Source organism: Chrysemys picta, chromosome 8 (genome assembly GCF_011386835.1).
Source record: "Chrysemys picta bellii isolate R12L10 chromosome 8, ASM1138683v2, whole genome shotgun sequence".
In the NCBI taxonomy this organism is placed as follows: domain Eukaryota; kingdom Metazoa; phylum Chordata; order Testudines; family Emydidae; genus Chrysemys; species Chrysemys picta.
In genome coordinates this window covers 53,670,231-53,683,402 of record NC_088798.1, presented here as the reverse complement: position 1 = coordinate 53,683,402, position 13,172 = coordinate 53,670,231, and the positions used below count along the sequence as shown (strand labels likewise).

General features: G+C 46.0%; 1 protein-coding gene across 2 annotated transcripts in view; it reads right to left on the bottom strand.

Moving 5' to 3' along the window:
- The window catches only part of NIBAN1 (niban apoptosis regulator 1), a 123,123-nt gene that overhangs the window by 21,393 nt on the left and 88,558 nt on the right, over positions 1-13,172 (bottom strand). For both annotated transcript variants that reach the window (XM_005290712.4, XM_042851281.2), the window contains one exon: positions 8,317-8,432. In XM_005290712.4, the coding sequence (XP_005290769.2) occupies positions 8,317-8,432 (116 nt within the window). The remainder of the gene's footprint in view (positions 1-8,316; positions 8,433-13,172) is intronic.

Below are 13,172 nucleotides of genomic sequence, written 5' to 3'. Positions count from 1 at the left end.
AGGAGTTGAAGTTGTATCTCCTCAGGATTGCCTGCTGATTGGCAATCCTGAGTTGTAAGCCCCCTGTGCAGTATACTTTGTGTCCGAATAAATCCAGGCGCTTGGCAACCTTGGACTTAGGTGCTGGGGCTTGCTGTCCCTGCCTCTCCTTCTCATTCACTACAGCCACCACTAAGGAACAGAGCTGTGGGTGTATGAAGAGGTATTCAGACCCTTTAGTGGGGATGAAATATTTCCCTTCCACCGCCTTGGCGGTGGGCGGCATGGAGTCTGGAGTCTGATAAATGGTCTTTGCATTGGCCTGTATAGTTCTGAAGAGTGATAGAGCCACCCTAGATGGTCCCTTCAGTGCCAGGATATCCACCATAGGGTCCACAGACTCTACCACCTCCTCGGCCTGCAGGTTCATATTTCGTGCCACCCTGCGTAGGAGTTCCTGGTGGGCCCGGCTAGCTATAGGGGGAGGCCTGGAGGTGGAGGTGCCCACCACAGCCTCGTCCGGGGAGGAAGATGAGGAGGCCAGAGGGGGAACTGGCTCCTCCTGACCTTACTGGTCTTCTGGTACCTCTTGTCCTGCCTCTAATCCAGGGTCAGCCACCCCAGGGTCAGGCTCAGGAACAGGGGTGGATTCCAGAGGAGGTGGTAGGACTAGTAACTTCTCCACATCGCTCAGGGTGGGACGACTGGCCGCCGCCTTGGACACCATCGAATGGGAACCCCTGGACTGGGTGATCTGGGCCTGGTGGTACGCCCAAGGGATCCAAAATGCCCACTGCATTGGCCCCTGCCACTGTGCCGGCCAGGGTGCCACACCTATGTCTGGTCTGCCCAGGGCCAACTTGCATGGGGCCTGCTCCAAATATTTAGACCCCGTCTCTGAGCCCAAAGACGGGGGACCTAGAGTGCGAGGGCCAGGGTGGTGCCGAGTGCTGTTGGGCTGGGGAGAGGTGCCGCGAGGCTGGGGAACAGCGCCACAAGTGGGGTGTGTGCGATGACACGGAATGGTGCTGAGACGGACTGTGCCGGGACCTGTTGCACGACAGCGATCATCGCCGCGAACAGGAGCGCTGGTGGGACTGGAGCGGTGCCGTGAGTGCAATCGGTGCTGTGATTGTGACCGGTGCCACGAGTCTGATTGGCGCCGGGACTCCGAGCGGTATCGCGCCGACAGGCAGAGCATTGCAGGTTTTCCGCGGGACGGTGCTGCACGCTGTGGCATTAGAGGCTTGGCACAAAGGGCCGGGGACCATGGTGCCATCATGTCTGTGAGGTCTCTCACAGCCTCAAATGTGTCTGGGGTGGAAGGCAGTTGTACCTCCTCCACCACCTGACATGGTGAGTCCAATTGCACCGGACTCAACAGTCCCCCTTGCAGAACCGAAGTCGACAGTGCCTGCTCTGAAGTTTTTGGCCCTGGGTGCTCCTCCCTGGGATGTGCCCCATTGGCTGGTTCTGAGGAGGTGGGTCCTGAAGTCGGGGAACCATCTCTCCCTTGTTTCCAGTGCCACTTCTAACCCGGGGTATGGGACTGGTGCAGAGTCGTCTCCGACTGTTTCCACACCGGAGAGCGGCGGTGCTGCACGTCTCGTCCACAGTCCTTCCACAGTGCTGTCTCCGTGACTGATGCCAGGGCACTATGCACGGTGCTGGGTCCTGCCACGCCATTGCTGGTTGTGGTCGAAGTACCACCTCCATAAGGAGCTGCTTCAGTCTAAAATCCCGCTCCTTTTTCGTTCTTGGGTGAAACCCTTTGCAAATCCTGCACTTATCTGCCTGATGCGTTTCCCCCAGACACTTTAAGCAAATGTTGTGGGGGATGCCTGTTGGCATAGGCTTGTTGCAGGATTTGCAGGGTTTGAACCCCTGGGACTTAGGCATGCCCTGAGTGCCCAGGGAGAGTGCAGTTGGGTTGGAGGGGAACCCCCCACTCCCAACAGCGAACTATTAACACAACACTAACTAATAACTAACTAAAGTAACTAAGGAAGACAAACACTAAAGTAGATAGAAGCTAGGGAAACATGGAGAACTTGCTGAGCAGGATGCCACAGTTCCAATGACTATTACTGGCGGTAAGAAGGAACTGAGGAGGTGCCGGGTCAGCGGGGTCATATATAGAGCACTATGGAGGCGCCACTCCAGGGGGCTCCACAGCTGACCTGACGGGTTCTGCTAGGGGAAAAACTTTCCAACAACTGTGCATGCAGCGTGCACACACTTAATTGGAATCGATATGAGCAATCACTCAAAGACAACTCATTGATTTAACTTTTATAAAAACAGTGAGCTTAATTCACCACTGTATGAGTCCACTTTACATTGATGTATCATTGAAGTTACACCAGTGTAAAACCAGAGTAGCACACTGGTGAATCAGGTCTAATATGTAGACCCACATCAACTCAAACTTATACTGCCACAGCCCTCAACCCAGTACCCCACAAAGTATTCCTTTACCTTTTGTATTTGTCATACTTTAATGTTTTGTCAACAATCCCATGTATCTTTATAAAATGATGTAAGCAACAAAACAAAAACGTAACCAGGGAATTTTAAGGGTGCACAAGAGTATTTCATATGTCAGTGGGAGATGTTGAGTATTTGTCTTACTGTATATTATAGGCTTGGCAGAATTGATCTTTTTTAAAAAAAAAATTCAACAGATATTGATGTTTATTTTTAAGCATCTATATAGACTTTTATTGATTTAAATTTTCACAGCTGTATAAAATTATGGGTATGTTTAAGCATTTTTAATTTTTAATCTACTTAAATTTTCACAGTTGCAGCTAATTATGGGAGGAGGGTCAGACAATTATTTAATGACAGAAAATGCTGTGATTAAAAAGTTAAAGTTTTATAACTTTTAAAACACAAATTGTCACCATCATGTCAAAACACAGTAAATATCCTTAATTCAAACTCTAGTGAGCTCTCAAACAGCATTTTTCTTACTTTGCCTATCTGTAAATTTTGATGATCATCGATGGCAGTATTTTTTGTCAGTTTGTGCACATACAGAGAAATCAATATTTATAAACTGTGGCAAGGCTCCCCTTCTGCCTCGCCAGACTTAGCACTCCCTCCTCTAGCAGGGACAGGGCCTGGGGTAAATCAGCCCCCAATTCTGGAACATGTCTGTCTTCCCTCTTCGGGGTTTGTTTCTCAGAGCCTTCCCGGTAGGTCTCAGGACAGACCTGAGGAGTACTCCTCTGCCAAACAAAGGGAAAAAGTCTATAACACACCAAAACAAAAGGGGAATACCTTTCCCTGACCCTCTCACTGGGGCAGGTGCTGTCCTGTCGCTGGCCCCAGGTTATCAGTCCTTCCCCTAAACAGGCACTGGATTTTGGGTGTGTAGCAGAGCAGTCACCCTGCTCTGACCCTGAAGAGGTTAAAACAGCCTTGGGAAAGGGCTGCCCCGGGGGATCCAATCATGGGCAGATTTGAGGCAGCCAATCAGGGCCCGGATGGGCCAGTATAAGAAGGGCTCTGGGGTAAAAGGTAGAGTCTCTCTTTGGAGAGAGAAGGGTCTAGCTGCCTGAAGGAGCAAGGGTACCTGAGGCTGAGCAGTGCAGGGGAAGGGTAAAGGAGCTGGGGAGCTCCAGCCTGGCAACTCCCCAGGCTGATGCCTTGGTTAAGGCCTACAAAGTTACTGGGGCTGCAGAGGGGCAGCCCAGGGATAGGCAAAGGCAGCAGGTCCTGTCCCTTTGCCAATGATGAGTGGCCATTATTGACTGCAGTCTGCCCCAGGGAAAGGGGGCTAGATGATGACTGGCAGTAGCCACTGAGGCAAGGTGGGGATAGGGGGTTGGGGTTTCTCTGGGAGGGGAGATCCAGAGTGTGGGGACTGCTGGGGGACAGAATCCCAGGGTAAAGGGGTCCAGGAGGGACATGGGGGGCACCAGCGCCAGGCCAGACACTGGCCAGTAGGAGGCACTCTGTATGCTGGAGAGCTAATTCCCAAGATGACCAGCAGGAGGTGCCACAGTGGTGAGTGCTTGACCTTGCTACAGGATGTCTCCCCTATGGGGAGGAGCACAGTCTCACACTGGAGAAATCTATCTCCCTGCTACCTCCAGCATTGGAACAGTTTGTCTCTCTCCCCCCGTTCTCACCAGGAGAGAGATTTTAACAGGTTTCAGGCAGCCTTTGGACTCAGGTGTCACTAACTGACCTGAAGTAACCCCTTCCCAGCTTATAGGAAAAAGGGCCTTTAGCATTTTAGGGCTAACATACCTGTTTTCCCAGATCCTCCTGCAGCTGTCTGGCCTGACTTTGTCACATAACATTTACTGATAAAAATCTATTTCTTCCAAGCCTATGTATATGTGTTGCAATACCTAAGCAGAACAGGAAAGTTAAGGACAGCTTCGATCAATACTGGCAATATTGTGTGTCATAACAAGTAATCAGGATGTCAACGAACGTATTAACTAGCATTCTGCAGTTTTTTGTTTTTTTAAATAGCAACAAACTTGTAGTCTGATTGTTCCAAACCATTCACTTAGCTTGGATATTTGCCTAAAACAATTATTATACTTTGTCAAAGCACTTACTTTGAGAACACACTATACAGTACTCCTAGTATTCATTACTAAGAAGATGATAATGTAACTATTCTGAAGTCCTCTGATGAAGGTTCTCTTGGGATATATAGGTTATGAGTAGAAAAAGATAACAAAACTAACATTGTAACAGTTTCATGACTCAAAACAAACTTTTCAAACCTGTCAGAGAATACTATCCTCTTAACCCTTTGGTGGGCAGGATGGGGGTTCCTTGATGCTAAGGGATTTCCTATTAGTTGATATCAGGGAACCTTGACTCCTGACACCAAAGCATGAGTAGATAATGGTTATACACAGGGCTTAAATTTGGGGTGTTGTCTGGAGAAGAGCTCCAGTAAATATTTTCAAGCCCCCTGGAGTTTTTATAGGATGTTGCGGGGGGAGGGGGGGTGAGCATGGGGTCTCCAAGAAATACTCTAAGAATTTAAGCCCTACTTATATATTTTCATCCTGTTTCTACAACTTCCACGGCAGCCTATCAGAATTATTCTGGTTAGTGAGGACAAAACCCTGAATCACAAATTCCTCAATGGACCCCTACATTTCCCTATAAGTGGCATGATTTTCAAGGGTGATGAACACCCAGCAGCTAGCGTTAAAGTCAGTGAGAGCTGTTGACAACTCAGCATTTCTAGGGGGGAAAAGTACCGGTAATCAGGGGGTAGATTCTCTTAGTTATACTGAAATATATCTGGAATAATGCCAGTGAACTCATTGGAGTTATGCAACTCACACCAGTGTTCTAAGCCATTTATTTTAGATGTCCAAGTATGGACTTAGGAGCCTAAATTTAGCCATCCATTTTAAGTGCTATATGAGGCAGCGCATTGGCTTGTTCCACTGTGGTTGTTGCTATGCAATGCTCTGTTTCACCATTTGTCACAGTAACTGCGGCATCTACTAGTTTATCCACCCAAGACTAAAAGTTCCTTCCTGAAGGAGAGGAAAAGCATACTAAAGAGATTCTCCAAGATTTCAGGTAGCTGGTGTTCCATTCTCTCCTTGGGGGTTGGGGGTTGGAGCATTGCAGTGGGACAAGAAAAAGGTTTTCAAGCCCCAGAGGCTAAGGAGTCTTGCGGAAATCTGACACCAACCTTACGCATCCTGGAGGTGGGCCTGCTCCTCTGTGCTGTTCTCTAGGCTCCCCTCCCCACCAGTAGAATGGCAGTGGTGTTATTGCGTCCCTTTGCTAAACCTGAGCCCTAGGTTCCGATCCCACATCCAGTGCACATTTCGTAAAGGGGACGACAATGATGCCTTCCATGTGAATTTCTGCCCAGAGGGGAACACAATGTGTAAAGTGGCAGATCCTCACCTTCATCTCTTCCCTGGAACTTGCAATACCCAAGATGCACTAGGTTCTTGTGGCAGAGCTTCTGCAGGCTCCTGCAAAGCTCACCATGTTTCTAAACTGATGCTCCCTACTTCTGCTGTTTTCAGGGCTTGTTCCAACCCTTGCTCTTCTGTGCATACTTTGCCATGGAGAGGGGTGGCTGGCACCAAGTAGTAGACCTAAAATTTATTTTAGGCTTTTGATTCTTAGGCTAGCCATTTGTCACTATAATTTGGAAATACAGGTGCTCTCTCTACTCCCTGGATTTTACATTAAAGCATTTTTAATATAAGATTGCAGACAATGAGATACAGAGGCCTATAGAAAGTTTTGGAACCAGTCAAACCCTGCAGTCCGTATTTACTCCCACTGTTGACAATGGCATCTTTTCCTGAGTAAAGGATATCAGGATTTGGCCCAGCAGTAGTTTTACTGAGCTAGGGCTATGGCAAGCCCAGTGGGAGCTGGCGCTATGCTCAGAACCAAAACAGAGGTTTAGGATGATAGGTGGAGAGCTGGGGAAGATGTGGAGGGTGAGAGTAGCTCATTAAGGCTGTAAACATAAGCTTGTTTTCCCGCAAATATCCTTTATTGCTCAATGTTTTTTCTTTTCCTCATTTCAAAATTAAAATTGTATATATTTCACAACAATTTTTTTATGATTACAGTATTACTAGGCTTGACAGAGTTTTTGTTTTTTTTAATTTTTTGACAATTATTTTTCAGCATTTTCTTATCTATTTAATTTTTCACAATTGTGGGAAACTATGGAGGTGGGATTTGGACAATAATTATTTAATGAGTACATGTTGAGATTCAAAAAAGCTGAAGCTATATAACTGTTAGAGCACAAATTGTCAACATCACACATCAGAATAAACAAAGTAAATATCCTTAAATCAAACTCTAGGTTTTCAAGCAGTATGTTTCTTACCTTGCCTATCTGTAAATTTTGATTCTTATTGCTGGAAATATTTTTCAGTGTACAGTGAAATTGACATTTACGATAAAAAACTAATACTTCCAAGCCTAAGTGTTACTATTGGCTACTGTGGTACTTCACTCTACTGTTGCACTGTTTTTTATATTCTATATCTAAGCCTCTTTTCAAACACCTCCTAATGGCCCAACTGGAGAAGTTGTTACCAGCTTGCAAAATGCTCCCTCTCATGGTAAATCACCCATTTTGAAAACACCCACCCTACGGTATGGAAAGAAACAGGTGCAATTCAAGTTTCACTGAGCAATAGCAACTGAAAACCTCCTAGTAGGCATCTCCCTGGGGAATTTTTAATTAGCCAGATAATTTTTCATTTCCTGCAATCTAGATAGCACATTTAAAAAATTTCAGCACCATAAAATATATTGTGTGACAGCATGAACCTCTGCAGTGGGATCTGGAGGCACTAGACAGAAAGCAATTGGAAACTAGTGCAGTTACTAACGTAGTCAGCACCAACAGGGAAAAGAAGGTATTTTACCTGCAAAATCATTGCAATGGGAAGGGACAGAAACATTGTAGAGCCCAATCCTGCAAACACTTGTTACAGGCCTTTGTTACACTGGTGGCAGCATGTAGAGTTCACCTAGCTACATACAGCAGTGAAAAGCAGGCTGCGTCCACACTGCGGTGTGTAGCTACACACAGCAGTGAAAGGCTCTGGCAGAAAGGAGGCAGCGGGGAAAGGCTCCAGCAATTCCCTGAAGCAAGGAAAGGCTCTGCTGCTGGAGGGGAAAGGTTCCAGCAGCAAGATCCTACACTTCTAAAAATAGCAGTGCATATGTGAGAGGCACAGCTTGGGCAAGTAAAGAGCTGAGTAGGGTGTATATACAGCTGTAGAGAGCAGTGTAGGGGTCTGACTTGATGTCTTTACTTGCCAAAGCAGTGCCTCACTATCTACACAGGTATTTACACCTGTGCTAGGGTGATGTGCAGTGTACATCAGCCACTGTAAGTGTAGACATAGCCAATGAGTAGGTTGTTTACTACTTAATCCCACTGACTTCAGTGAAACTTCTCACAACAGTAAGCACTATGTTCCCCAGATCTTGCAAAGACTTACACAGGTGCTTAACTATATGCACAGCAAGTGGTCCTGTGGGATTGCTCACAGTGCATGAAGTTAAAACACCAGCATAAGTCTTTGCAGCATTGGGGCCCATGCTCATTGACTGGCAATAGCAGGATTGGGCTCTCATTTTGTAACTACACTGCAAACTATTTTCACTTGCAGTGGAAATTCACTGCATAGAACATTGAATAAATTCAGTGTACATGCTTTGTGTCTGTTTACAGATATAAATATAAGATTTTTTTTTACTCAAGGTTTCCTTCAAACAACTTTCATTTTCTCACTACCTCCTCCATCCTCAAAAGCCATCATGGACAAAGAAAGGGAGATTCTATTGTACCTGAATTTCATTGCCAGTTATCATTTCCCAAGACCCATAGTGGCCTTTCTCCTGACGGAAGAACTGGACAGCTTCTAAAAATGCCTGCGCGTCAAACGTGGTCTGCTTGAGAAAATCTAAAGAAAAAAGAAATAACAAAGTTAATTGACTGGTAAACGAGTGCTGAGTGTTTTTAAAGATCTTTTCTGATTCTATTTTATATACTTCTACTCAAGCTCTAATTTCTGAATGCTTTGGCACAATCTCCTTTCAGGCCTTGTCTAGACTAGAATTTAGAGGTGTGATGTTGGCTCTTGCATGTTAACACACTTAAAAAGTCTAGTCCTTAATTATTTAATTTGCCCATTTCTTCGTTATGACACATATAGAAAAAATTATCTTGACAAACTCCTAACTACTCTGCCTAGGATAAAAGGCATGTTAAAGTTAGCATGTGTTAGCTAGCATAATGAAGAGTGTAACGTTAGCACATATTAGCTCTTGTATGCTAACACACTTAAAAAGTCTAGTGTACACAAGCTATTCATGCGTGTTAAGACTAACAACCATCTTAACATGTTTTGAGAGCAGTATGCCTTGTCTACACTAGACTTTTTAAGTGTGTTGGCACATATTAGCTCTTGCCTGCTTACATTACACTCTTCATTATGCTAGCTAACACGTGCTAACTTTAACATACCTTTTATCCTAGGCAGAGTAGTTAGGAGTTTGTCAAGATAATTTTTTCTATATGTATCATAACGAAGAAAGGAGATCTCCTTTTTTCATGTTTTACCTGCAAAGACTATTTTTATAGGACCAGTCTATTATTCAAGATTATTTGCTGAACACTTTATACAGACATATCCTGTCAGGTAACTATCCATTGCCACTATTGCTTAGACCTGCAGTTCATGGCCACACTAGCCTCCATCTGTTGCTACATGAGAAGGAGTCCTGGGGAGGTTCTAGTGCACAAAAGGGGGCTGTGGTATGGACAAGGTTGAGAACCACTGGTTTGGAGTATTTGCTCTTTGTAAACTGTAGATGATCAGTCACAGAGTGCAAGTTACATCACATGCTATTTTCTCTGCTCTCTGTCCAATCCCACAAACCACTTTCAAGATAGCTGCAATGGACTGTTCTGTCATGAATATGTAAGCAGAGTCAGGATAAGCTCTACCCTGACATCTGGTGGTGAATTATGGCAAGGGTGGAAAAGAACTTCAGGGGCTGATCTTGTTTGCACAGGCACACCTACCCGCCTAGCCTGGAACAACAACAACTGAAAGTGGTTACTTTGGCTGGTGTGGGATCCCCAGTTTCTCTGTTATTGGGGCAGGAAGAATAAAGTGTTGTTACCCTGATTCTGTGAATCAAGGCCAGTGGAACTGTTGTATGACAGAGGGAGTCACCAGTAATTAAGTAGCACTCGCTAGACAAGGGGCATGGGTTACAAAACCCAGTGAATTGAGAGGTTGGGGACAGGTATGTGTAGCTGATGGTATGGGCCCCTTTTGAGGGCCTGGAACACCAATTGCACTACCCCCTCTCTCCACTGTTGAATAGCAGAGCTAAGTTTGCTTCCATTAGGAGTCTACCTAGAAGTTGCTGAGCGGAATTCACTTTGGGCCAATGGTGCACCAGCACTGGGGCTCCCCTACTACAAGCTGCAATTGCTAAAATTGCTGAGCTGAGATCACTGAGTGTTGTGTTAACCAGTGGGGGAGCCTGAAGATATATTGCTAAGCAGCTGGCAGAGCCAAGCAGTTTGTGGGACGGTTGGAGCGGCCCATGGAACAGCGAGCGGCGCAGAGCGGAGCTGAGCCATTTGCAGGGGCAGCTGGAGCAGTTCATGGGACGGCTGGTGGAGTGGAGCAGCTGGCAGAGCTGAGCAGTTTGTGGGGACGGCTGGAGGAGCGGAGCAGAGCAGCGTGGTGCAGCACAGCTGGTAGAGTGAAGCCATTCGTGGTAAAGGCTGCAGCAGAACTCCACGGAAAGATGGAGCAGTCAGCCTCAGACCACGGAAGGTGCCCCTTAGCATCCCGTTTGGGCCCCCCCCCCCCATTTCCGCCGAGGCTGGGGGTGTGTGTAAAACTCTGCAGATAAACTTTTGAACTCTGAGGCGGCACTGACCAGGGACAGAAACTTTGGGGTTGTTGGACTTTGGGGTAATTGGATTTAAAACCCTAAGGGGAAAAGGACACTGCCAAACTTACTTGGAGGTGAGTCTTTTGCTCATGGTTTGTGTTATGAAACCTGTTTGTGGTGTTTCCCCAACATAATGCCGCATTGTTTCCCTCCTTTATTAAAAGGCTTTTGCTACACTCAGACTCCGTGCTTGCGAGAGGAAAAGTATTGCCTCTTAGAGGCGCCCGGGGGGGTGGTATGTAATTGTCCCAGGTCACTGGCTGGGGGCTCGAGCCGGTTTTGCATTGCGTTATTGAAACGGAACCCCTAGATACTGAACCCGGCTCTTGTTGCTGCCAACTCAGAGGGGCAGAGGGTTACAAATACATCAGTTACTTAGGCCCACTGGCTGTTCCCTTCACATGGGAGATACAAATAGTGCAGCTCTCTCACTGGAGTAGCAGCCATTTAGTGGATGTATTTTCTCCAGGACCTATGGGAAACATTACACCTTCTCTAGCCCTGGAGAAATCCCATAGTAAGTCCAACTGCTTGAGCTGTGTGCTTGGATAGGGGTCTGGGCCTAAGACAGCACTTTGCCAAGATTCTTTGAGAACCAGAAGAGCTGTGGCCTTCTCAATGGATAAGTACCACTTCTGTGAGGATTACCATCTTGAGGAGATTATGAAGCTGCATTACTTAGTTCCCGCTTTTCAAGACAGGATACTTTCAGCATAAATAGTTCTAATCCTAATATGCACATAGGGTTGGGGGACAAGAGACGTGAATAAGAGGAAGGGGAAGAATGTTTATTCCACTGAAATTAGTTTTGCTCATGGTTTTTTTTAAGACAATATTTATAAATGAGTTTTATGAGGAAGGCCAGGAAATGAATAGATGAGTCTTGTCTGTATGCTCCTTTTCATCTGTGTAGGAAACTTCTATGGATTAGTGGGGGCTCTGCACATGCACCAATGGTAGACCACATAGCTCATACAAATGAGCTTGGAAAAAAAGAAATAGAGACAACCTAAGGATTTTTTAAAAATGAAACCAGAGTTAAGCTATGACACATAAAGGGTCCCCCAAATCAGTAGATTCTCAGCAAAGGTCCTTATAGACCCTGAAGTATCTCTCTGGGTTGAGGCCATTCCAGGAGAGAAAGCTCTTTTCCCCTGTTGGTGCATCTTAATCATGGGAATAACCTAACCAGTTTGGAGAAGACTGCCCAGAACTGGAATGGGATTATTTTTGAGTGTTGAAAACATTTGATTAACATTTCCCATTACTTCTCCTCATTTTCATCCAAGGTTGGAGAATGAAAGTGCTGATCTGCTATGACGAGACTGTTCTCACGCTATTTCTAGCCCTGTTTTGCACACTGTTGTGAGGGGGCATGGCCTCCTTCCGAGACTGACAGGGAGAGACGGCCACGGACCACTACACAGACAATGAGGTTCAGACAGACAGCTAAGTTTTTGGATGCCAATCTAAACTAAACATGAACTCTGAACCATCTGGAGTTGGCAATCCCCTTATAGTAATATACAGTCATGTCTGCACAGTGCCTAGCACAACCGGGCCATGAATCTTGCCATTACTGCATTATAAACAATAATACTTTGAGATCTTGTATCAAAGCCACTATGGAAGAGCAAAGACCTTTACAACTGTTAAGTTTACACTCAGCAAAGCTGAGGATAAGGTGTGGGGAAAGTGTTTAAGCCACCTTTCCACATCTGTGAACCTGAGTCATATACAGCCTGAAACAGTCCCTGGCATAATGAAGAACAGCCCTAAGATACTCTAAATTACATCATCATCAGCAAATCTGGTGGGGCATGCTGCTCTGTGCCCACATCTGAAATGCCAGCTCTCTGTCCCCTACACCAAGATGGGGAGCAGAGAGTATAGAACCAGCTGTGCCAACATTGTACAACCTAATGGTTCCCCTGCAGCAGAGGGACTCCTTCGCTGTCCCTTAAGGGTAGCCCTTGCCATGTACCAGAACTGGGGCAGAGGACTGAGCACTAATGGCCCAATTCCGCAGACTTTATTCATTCAAACCATTCACTGAAAGTAACAGGAGTTGCAGATGGGTACGTTCTGCATGCTTTGGCTCTAATTAGTAAAGCCTCACAATACCACTGAGAGATAGTAGAGAAGTATTATCCCTATTTTACAATTAGCGCTGGTCTACACTGCGAGAGGGAGTCAATGTAAGATACGTCGACTTCAACTACGCTATTCCAGTAGCTGAAGTTGCGTATCTTATTTAGACTTACCTCGGTCCTCACAGCACGGGATCGAAGGCCGCAGCTCCCCTGTCGACTCCACTACCGCTGCTCGCCCGCGTGGAGTTCCGGACTCAATGGGAGCATGTTCGGGGATCGATATATCGCATCTAGACAAGACACGATATATCGATCCCCAATAGATCAATTACTACCGACTGATTCGGCGGGTAGTCTGGTCGTACCCTTAGTCTGGGTAGTGCCTAGCACAACCGAGCCATGAAAGGTCAAGCAACATGGCCAAGGTCATACAGAGGGTTAGTATCAGAAATGGTAATAGACCCCAGGTTTCCCCAGACCTGTGCTAGCCTCTATATAATTCACTAATCACGACTGCAACTAACTACATGAACTTTAACACTGTCCCAATCAGGATTCCTACCATTTCTCTGTTTCCACAACCTTGGCTTATAAAAATTGTTGTCACAGCTGACACACCAAGATATTAAAACT